At 32.6% G+C, this 10154-nt stretch overlaps 1 protein-coding gene across 2 annotated transcripts; it reads left to right on the forward strand.

Moving 5' to 3' along the window:
* The first annotated feature begins 1972 nt into the window (after positions 1-1972).
* Positions 1973-9707, forward strand: LOC25497936 (RNA-directed DNA methylation 4). Of its 2 annotated transcripts, none has more exons than XM_013592669.3 (10): positions 1973-2134; positions 2229-2318; positions 3840-3928; positions 4157-4231; positions 4431-4472; positions 5854-6005; positions 8458-8573; positions 8811-8895; positions 8972-9042; positions 9124-9707. In XM_013592669.3, exons 1-10 carry the CDS (start codon positions 2032-2034, stop codon positions 9408-9410), a joined length of 1110 nt encoding a protein of 369 aa, XP_013448123.1. In that variant the 5' UTR covers positions 1973-2031; the 3' UTR covers positions 9411-9707. The 2 variants fall into 2 exon arrangements, with proteins under 2 accessions (XP_013448123.1, XP_024625151.1); XM_024769383.2 differs by having other exon boundaries at positions 8820-8895.
* The last annotated feature ends 447 nt before the right edge of the window (positions 9708-10154 follow it).

Below are 10154 nucleotides of genomic sequence, written 5' to 3' on the forward strand. Positions count from 1 at the left end.
CATCGATGTTGAATTTTGGCAATGTTTGGTTTTGGACAGAAAAGTTAAAATAGAAATAGAAAATAGAGATGTGCTTGGGGGTGTATGAGAGAATGGGTTGGGGTGTACGAAGCAATTATGCACTGTGCATAAAGATTTCCTTATGCACCATAACCACTCCCGTTACAAGGACTAAGGTGAAAGTATAAAATGTCACTTTAGTTGCTAAATCAAAAATCAATATCTCCAAATTAAATCTCAAATCTCTAAATCCCGAATTTAATCCCTAAATCCCCAAATCTCATCTAATTTTCTATTTTGTTCAAAATCAATTTTGTTTTGTTTGTTAATTTTATGGATTGTTCTGAATTATAATAATTATAAGAAATCACATTTTACTTCTAAATTTCAAAAATTATAATCTTTCTCTCGTTCTATGGTGTAAGTGCGGTGAAGTTGGTTAGTATGTTTCTACAAGCATATTTGACTTTAGACCATCCTCAATGGTGGGTGCTTTACCTATTTAACACCACATTAAATAGGCACCTCCATTGTGGAGTATAAGACATGAGTGTCTATCAAGAAGGGTGGCTATGAAAGCACCCTCTCTCTTCATTTTTCATGGATCTCATTTAATAAATCTTAATAAAATGAATAAATTTTGTTGAAATGTAATGATATAAAATTATTTGTTGGACTTATTTAATAATTTCTTTTAAGGTGCTGGATTGGAGAAAATTGGTGCTCATTAAGTATTACGGTAAAATGAGTGATGTGGACATACAAATTTAATGTAAACACCAAATTTAAGGTGCTCTGTTGTAGATGGTCTTAGATATCTAATAATTTCTTGTTATAAACATTATGTTAATGTAATATATTGATCAATTAATGTAATTTTTATCATGTCTATCTCTTTACATTTTTTTTTTCGTCATCCTCTATTATGTTATCATAATCATAATCATAATCATAATACCCTAAAATCATAATAACATATGCCACAATTGTTATGAAATTTTGGGCAAAACAATGTTTCAAATTATATAATCCGAAAACCCCTAAAAAAAAGTTCAAATTATACAATTCAAACAAATGGTATCTGAGAAAGAAAAAAAATAGAACGTGTGAGAAGAGCATAAAATACAAAAAGTAAAAGCTTTTACAAATAGAACCCTAAGCCTATTACAATTGATATAATCTTTCCATTTATATAGCAGACTTGCATTGTTGTTGCATATCAATTCACAGAGTAAATTTTGTCTCTCAAAAACACAATTCCCTTCTTCATTCTATTCCTTCAAGGCTGCAACTACGTCATTTTTTTCCGTTCTTTTAAGTAAAGCAAGTTCGATCTGACTTATGTAATTAGTCGATCTTGATTTTCAACTGATTTTCCAGTTAATTTTCTTATTCTAATATACAATGGTTTTTAAGGGCAATCAGACTAGACACATATCTGATCGCCAATTCAATCGATCAATCTGGCCCGATTTTTATTACCTTGAAAATATGTTGTCCTATAATTTGTAAAATATACTAGATCTTAAAAAAATTAAGGTTAAATATATTTTTGATTCTATAAATACTCAAAATTTTATTTTTAACTTCCAAAAGGTAAAGTTGCAGTTTTTTAATCATTGTAACATTTTTTTAACATTTTCAATTACCAAAATTGTTGACCAAAATTTTATAACTAAAAAAATGCTGAGAAATTTTGTACAGAAACTAAAAAGTACGATTTTTTCATAAAAAAACTTGTTTGATTTTGTTAGAATTAAAGAGCGAGCTTAACTCAGTTGGTGAGGACAATGCATAATGTATACAAGGTCCATGTACAAATCCCTACCACCATAAAAAAAAAAAAAAACTAATTAATCATTTGTGATCGTAAGCTTAATTCGATTAGTATGGACAATGAATAAAATATTTAAAGTTGGGGTAGAGCTCCGGCCACCACAAAAAATAAAACTAATTAATCATTTTTTACCACGTTAAACTATAAAACCTAACTTGTCCTAAGCTTATTTGCACCCTAATCAAAAACCTAACATGGCGGAAAGTTCTTCCTCTCCGGCTCCGCTTCCGGCTCCATCGAAGCCTGTTGTCGTTAGGGTTAAACGAAAACCCTCTCATTCTCCACTCGATGCTTTCTGTAACATAACTCTCCTTTCTTCTTTTTCATCACTCTGTTTCTTTTCATTTTTTCTCATTCTCATTCTGATTCTGGTTTGTGCATCTCAATTTAGGGTTGGAAATCAACGAGAGACCATTCAAGCGTCCTTTTTTCGATTTCGGAAATTTATCAATCTCCGATTCTTCTTCTTCTTCTCAACAAGGTATCTTTTACATCTAAATTTAGGGTTTTTAACGGCTAAACCTATGTTTCTGGTTTTTATTTCATAAACACCTGTCATTGCATTCATATCATTCATTTTCTCAAACTATTATGTTAGCATCGTGGCGTCCTTGTCTGCTTCAATCTATGAAGCACGGATACAGACACAACACGGACACCGACACGCCGGCCACTGCTAATAATTTGAGAAAATCACATAATTCAGTGGAATTATGTGTCGTGTCATGTGTTCGACTCTGGGACATGCCTAATATGAGGAGTGTCCGTGATTCATAGGTGTCGATGGCACATAGGGCTTTATGTGTCACATTTACTGCTAGGGTTAATACCTTAAATAGCCCCTGTAATTTGGGCTGGTAAAATAAAATAAAAAACATCCCTGTAATTTTGGATTGTTCATATATTAGCCTTATAGAGGGGTTATTTTCAAACCTTGCCTAAATTGAGCAATATTTTCGTAACATGGTAAAGGCTAATTATGAAAATCTAACTATGGGGTTAAATGCGTGTTTTTATTTTATATGCTATTTTTAAACATTGTCCCCAAATTACATATGCTGCTATTTTGAGGTATTAACCCATCAGTTATTGCCAATTTCAGTGATTATTAAATTTGCACTATAATAATGCTGGCTGAACTGGATTGAGTGAATCGGGTTTATGGCCTCACACTCGAATATGCTAGCAGAATTGTTATTGTAAAAAATGATCAAAATCTTTTAAATATCCACTAACCTTTATGAGGATTAGTTATACATCCAATATCACTCACAAAACCAACATGACATTCCCCTGCTTCTCCTCGAATAATCTGATCAAAGCCAGCCCTCCTCAGGTCGGGGTAGCAACTGCCATTATTGTTCAGTTCAGAGTTCAGACAGAGGAGACTGTTTAAAGCTGGGAATCATAACTTTAATTTATTGAATAATCACTCTATGGATTATCACTTATACTGATATCCATGGACACCAGCTTTGGAATAGAAGCATGTATACATAGAAGAAAAATAGAATGAAAGATAATGCTAAAGACAATATAGATACTTTGAGGGACCTATTTCTTCCCTTTCCAGACCTTATCCCCTCTTCCCACTTATCATCGAGCGTGCTATCCCTTTTTGGTGGATTACTTGAGACCTATTAAAAGACAATGACTTTCTGATTACTCGGTGCATACAAGAAGTATCTTAGCAAGAAGCCATACTTTTGAGATATGGTAGAGAACAAAGCGTTTTTGCTTGAACATATTTAAACATTTCTATTAATTTCAACTGCTAAAAGATTTGATAGTTTATTTCATTATTTTTTTAATGTCATAATTTCTTTTGACAATTAACATTTTTATGTATTTGCAAATGCAAAAATAACTATCAAGATGTTAACAAAAACAAGGTTGTCAAATGACACATATAATTGAGCTGAAAACTGCTGTTTTTTCTTCTTCTTTTGCATGTGTTTAATATTGCCTGACTCACAATATAATTGCTCCCTTCCTTTTTTAGTGGAAATTCATAACAAGAAGGTTTTGGTGCAACATGTGGAGACAATAAGCAGCTCCGAGGTCACTTTAGATATTGTGCAATCATTTGTGGTTAGTATCCCATCTAAGATGATGGTGAACAATTCGTTCTCCATATGATATACGATTGTTGTCATGTGTTTGTTTTTGAATTAATACTCTCCCATCTCAATGCCAATGTGTTCTCCATTTATAACATTTTGTTTCGCTCTTCTCAATGGGTAGCAAGTTGTAGTCATTATTTCACCATGTTTAGACAAAATGAATACATTTAAACCTTGTTGATTGACTGTTTTAAAGGAACCTGCTTCCAGAAGTGCTTCTGAATCTAAGTCAAAAGTTGAGGAAAGGAAGAACTTCTTCAGAAATGTTAATGTAAGGCCTCTCTACTTGACTTATTTCCCCTTCCTTTTTCTGCGTGTGCAGACTCTGTCTGCAACACAGTCACATGTGCATATGGCTTGCTCAAAGCCATGAATGTATCTTCTTTTCAATTTCAATTGTTTTTTCACAAACATGTTTTACATTTCTAACCGTGTTTTCTTTCATCATTTCCTATTTTTGATGTCCACAGAAGCAAGATCAGCTCTTCTTTAAAGCTAAACAAGAAAAAGAGGTTTGTCACACGCCCTTGTGTATTTCTTTTATTTATGCATGCACATTTGTTTGGATACTTACTAAAAGTCTTTCTTTAAGGATGCCAATATATACTTGGCTCTTCATCCTATTAGAGATTGTGTTGTAGTCTCTTCCGTATACTTTCAGACATGCCCTTGCATGCTTTGTTTGCTTATATCCGAATATACTACTTTCACCTTACAGTCCCCAGACTGAAGTTCTGTCTGATGCTATGTTTAGTTTTGGAATTATTCCTTTTTTGTTTTTTTTTTAGTTGTGCTTTAGAATTGTGTATGATAGAACGCTATGGCGTACATGTAGCTGACCTCACTTAGTGGTAAAAGGCTTGGTTGTTGTTGTTAGAATTCTATTCCATTTGATTTTCTGTGTTGCTTTCAATGACATTTACCTTGATATCAAATTAAAGTACTCAATGTATTGGAAAATTTGTTGCTCGTCTAGTTTCAGTCATCTTCTATTTCAAATCTTCATTATTCCAAGTTCTTTTCAAAAACAACTAAAATTGTATCTATGGTTATTAGATAATATAAGTTCACGTAATCACTTAACATTTAGAAGCGCATCTTTTCCTTTGTCAAGACAAACCCTTGGGACGTTTGAGCTCAAAAAATGTTTTAGATTTTAAAAATATTAAAAACTACAAAATTTGTTATGTAAACCATTTGACAAATAGCAGTTTTGAAAACTAGTTTGCGTTTGTAGGTTTTGGAAACTAAAAAAGAATAACTAAAAAAGTTATAGCAGTTTTTAGTTTTAGTTAAAAAAGGAGGAGCACTGTTACTTTTTGCAAATGACCACTTTTATCATTATAAGATTGTTTATTTTATATCGACACTTGGGTTTTTCCACGCTTATTATAATTGATACATGCACAGACGCTACGCTAATGTGTGACATACAGTTAACTTTAGGCAATGCATTTAGACATACAATTTTTCATTAATGGTTGCTTTTATAATTATAATAAGATCACCTGTCAAAAAGAAAAAAGATTAGGTTTATTAATATATCGACACTAGTTTTTTCCATGCTTGTTATTATTATTAATACACTGACAGAAGCTATGCCAATGTGTGACATTGAACTTTAGGGAATGCATTTAGACATACAATTTAGACCAAGTTTTCTTCTCATTTAAGTGTGTTTTTCCAATTTTTTATTATTATCACTTTTTAGACTTTTTACAATTGATTTTGTCACTGAGTTGTTTTATTGATTTGAAATCAGTCAAATATATAATTCAGTGAAATAAGCTATTATGATACTCATAATGAGACGGAGGGAGTAATATTTGAATATTGAAGTAATTTCGATAAGTTTACTTGTAACATATTTTTATGCCTTATTCTTTTTCGCAGTCTTCAGCTAAAGATGCTCGTTTTGAGCAAATATGGAAGAGCAGAAAAGTAAACAAGGGGACAGCTGATGAAAACGCATTACAAGAAATATGTCAGTTCTATGACATTGTTCGTGTTGACTCTGAAGAAAAAGTTAATCAGGTGCAACAAGAGTAAGTTTTTCTATCAAAGATTGTTTGGTATCTTTGTATGTGGACCTCACTATGATTACTAGCAACATGAGCAAGTGTTTATATAGTAAATAAATATCAAAAACAGAATTCATGATATCTCTTTCCTTATTTATTGAAGACATGTTCATTTAATTAAAATCTTAAATAAATAACCCACTTATCATCAAATCTTTCAAGCTCACGCACACCCTTATAGATCCAAAAAAACTTAGCTCATGATAATTTATTCTCTCCTCTCTGTATAAGTATCATTATTCGGTGTCAATCCACCTATATTTCCCACGAAGTCTGAAGAAGAACAACACCACCAAAATGGCTGAAGCTACTGGAGTGAGTTCACACTGATCATCATCATCAACAACTTCAATCACTTTGGTAGTGAAAACAATGTTCCTTTGAGATATGGGGCCATTATCAACAATGGGTCATTTTAGTTTCCTCAACAACAAGTGAGGATGATCAATGACAACAGCAACAATAGCACTGTTGTTGATGGTTATGGTTTTGGTCCTTTCATCGGTAACAAAAGTGAGTTTGGTAGTTTTGGAACTTGTTCTAATGTTGTTTCTGATTGGTTTGTGCCTAATAATTACCATGAATTTGGATCTCTAGTTTCGCTCTTTAGAAACCCTCTAAAGACCTCTTTAGTTCCAGATCTTCATTCTCAATCTTTTGACCTTTGCATGCCTGTATCAATATATATAAATATATAGGCATGACAATGCTATGAAATGAAGTGAAACACATTGAAATACCTTGAGCAACAAAGATCAAGGTATTTCAATGTGTTTCACTTCATTTCATAGCATTTAATGCCTATATATATATAGAGGGCATATCAAGTGAGAGGAGTAACTTAAATGAGAGGATGAGAGAAATTAATCTGGATCATTGGATCAAAATCAACGCTTCAGATTTAATTGGTCTTTAAAAATGATCATGTATTGTAACCTCCATCTTTCCCCTTCCCCACTTTGTCTCACGATTAATTTCTACTCTTTCTGTGTTTCTTCTTCTTCTCATGGTTTTAATTTCACAAGTCTTCTCATGATTTTAATTTCAAAAGTTGATCCAAACAAAAACTTCTCTATCACCAACATCGTAACCATCCGACCCATTTTTTTGTTTTCGAATTTTAATTTTAATTTACGTTTCATTTCTTTTATGGTGGTCTGGTGTACATCCATGGCAATCTGACAAGATTTTCATAGGCTTCGTCTTCCAATCGTTTTTTTTATTTTTACAAATGGTCTTTTGATAGTTAAATTGTTATTCAATTATCAATTAATAAAATAAAAATAAAAAACCATAGTTGGGATTTGGCTATAGGAAAATTCAATTAGTTTTGAGAAACATGAAACGTAACAGAAGAAGAAGGAGAAAAACTTGACAAATTCATCGAAGCCCAACAATTGAAAAAGTCAAAATTGAAAGAAGTTGCAACAGTAACACACTAGAGATAAATGCAGAAGGTGATTCTAAATTTAATTTTTTGACATTGATGAGAGGAAAAAATGTAGAAGCAGAAGGAGATGAGGGTAGGCGAGAGTGGAGAAGATGAAAAATAGAGGTTGTAGTGCATGATCCTTTTTAAAGAGCAATTAAATATGAAGCGTTGATTTTGATCCAATGGTTCAGATTAATTCATCTCATCCTCTCATTTAAATTACTCCTCTCACTTGATATGTCCTATATATATATATATATAGGCTGCAAAGATCAAAAGATTGAGAATGAAGATCATTGAAGAGAGGTCGTTAGAGGTCTCAAGATGGTTTCTAACAAGAGAAACTAGAGATCCAAATCCATAGTGATTATTAGCCACAAACCAGCCAAGGCTCCGAAACCACCTAACTCACGTGTTTCCAATGAAAGGATCAAAATCAGAGCCACCGACAATAGTGCTATTGTTGTTGTTGTCATTGATCATCATCACTTGTTGTTGAGGAAACTGAAATGACACATTTGATGATAATGCACCATACCTCAAAGGATCATTGTTTTCCCTACCAAAGTGACACTGAAGAAGTTCTTGATGGTGACCAATATGTACTCTAGACACTTCAATCATTTTGGTGTTGTTCTTCACAAACTTTGTGGGAAATATGGGCGTTGACTTGATACGGAAGAATATTTGTTACACATACAAAGGACAAGAAATTTATCTTGACCTAATTTTTTTGAATCTATATCAGTGTGCGTGGGCTTGAACAATTGATGAAAACAGAATTATTTAAGATTTGAAATAATGCAAATATGTTAAAAACTCTTGATGAAAAGATAGTTATTTAAGATTTGAATTAATGCAAATATCTTCAATAAATATGGAAATATTTATTTTCGATTTAATTACTTACACCTGTTGCTATATAAATAAGGAGGGTTATTATTTATTGTCACAGAAAATAAACTTAACATGTGATTAATGCAGAGATATGTCCTTGGAGGATCAAAAACTTTTGTCTAGTTTCCTCCCTTTGCTAAGAGAGGTTATTCCTAATGCTGCTGCGGAGATTGAAGATGATATAAGTGCTCACTCCAAACAAGGTTGTTGTTTAGTTGCAAACTACCATTAAAACACTACTGATCTTGCTACCTTTTCCTCAAGTTGCACTTATTTTATTTTAATATTCTCTGGGTCAATAAAGAAAAGTATATTTGAGTTATGTTGGGGGCATTTTATTGATGTTGTATTGTTATCAACACTTGCAATAAATGATTTGAAATTATTGTTGTTGCTGACCTATATTCTCTTGTTTATAAACTGTTACCTTTTTTTGATAGAATATATAGAGGACTATGTTTATGACCTCTACACTGTAACGGATGAGACGATCGTTGAAGAGGATTCTTCCCATTCTTATCCACTGTGAGTATTTTGTCTATACATGTTTAATATGGTTTCTTATTCTTGCTACTGACACTATTGTGTATCGTCGACTCAGAGTTCAAGTTGAAGAAGAGGATTATTTTGATGGCCTTGACAATTCAGATTATGAAACTGATGACTCTAATGGTATTTCCCTGTCTTTGCTCATCTTTACCCTTAATGTAGATCACTATTGACTGGAAACTCGTTTACACGTGTCACTTGTAGCCGAAGACAATCCAATGAATGATTATCCGGACGAGATTTCAGAAGATGAAGAAGGTTCTGAGTGTGACTCAGAAGAAAGCAAGCACAGCGGATCTAGTAAAGAATTGTCAGATGATGACGAGGATGTGGATGATGAACTTCGTTGTTTTGCTAAAGGTGTTACTTCTGATGTGGATGATCCATTGTATGATGAGGATTTTGATGATTACGAAGGTCAAGGTGTAGGCGATGACAATGATGAAGAAGAGGATGTAGGTAATGAAGATTGGAGGTGGTCATACCGGTGAAGCCATCCCATTATTCCTAAATTCCTGCAGAAAAAAGTTTTTCTTTTTCCGGTATTCAGTTGACTATGTTTAGCATTGTGTAGTGAGTTTTGCATTTGTGGCAACGTAGACTCAAATCTAATGGGTATTCACAAAAATCGCCTTCATTTTTTTCTTTTCATTTTCAAAGTGTGGATATGATAGGATATTCCGGGTTCCTAACAGGATTTTGCGGAGTAAAAAAAACCCAGGATATTACTCCCTCCAATGTCGTATATATAAAACAGGTTAAAATGTTAAATATATTATTGATTTTCATTTATTATCATATTATTGTAGATACGAGGCGTTGCCTGGGTTAGATTATATACACATGGTCTTTTGCCCTAAGAAGACATATAGGAGCAACTCTCTCTTGAATAGGCACAACTTTAGATAAATTTTATTTGGGCATATTGACATGATAAAATTTAAACGAAAAATAATTTAGTCACATCACTTAAATTTTATCACTTGTGTGTTTTCCAAATTTAGATGGATACAAATGCATTAATTATCACTCCATGTGCAAGCGTAATGTAGTTTATTAAGCATATCTACCCATGTGGAAACACCTTGAGTAGCTTGTATTTTAAGACTTCACATAATAAGTGATAATATATAGATTAAGATCAAAATAAAACTCTTCTTTGTAAACATAATTTAAATACCACACCACAATCAACTTCAGTTGATACGTCAAAAAAGCAAGAACATCGAAGTCAA

Source organism: Medicago truncatula, chromosome 7 (assembly GCF_003473485.1).
Source record: "Medicago truncatula cultivar Jemalong A17 chromosome 7, MtrunA17r5.0-ANR, whole genome shotgun sequence".
Lineage (NCBI taxonomy): Eukaryota > Viridiplantae > Streptophyta > Magnoliopsida > Fabales > Fabaceae > Medicago > Medicago truncatula.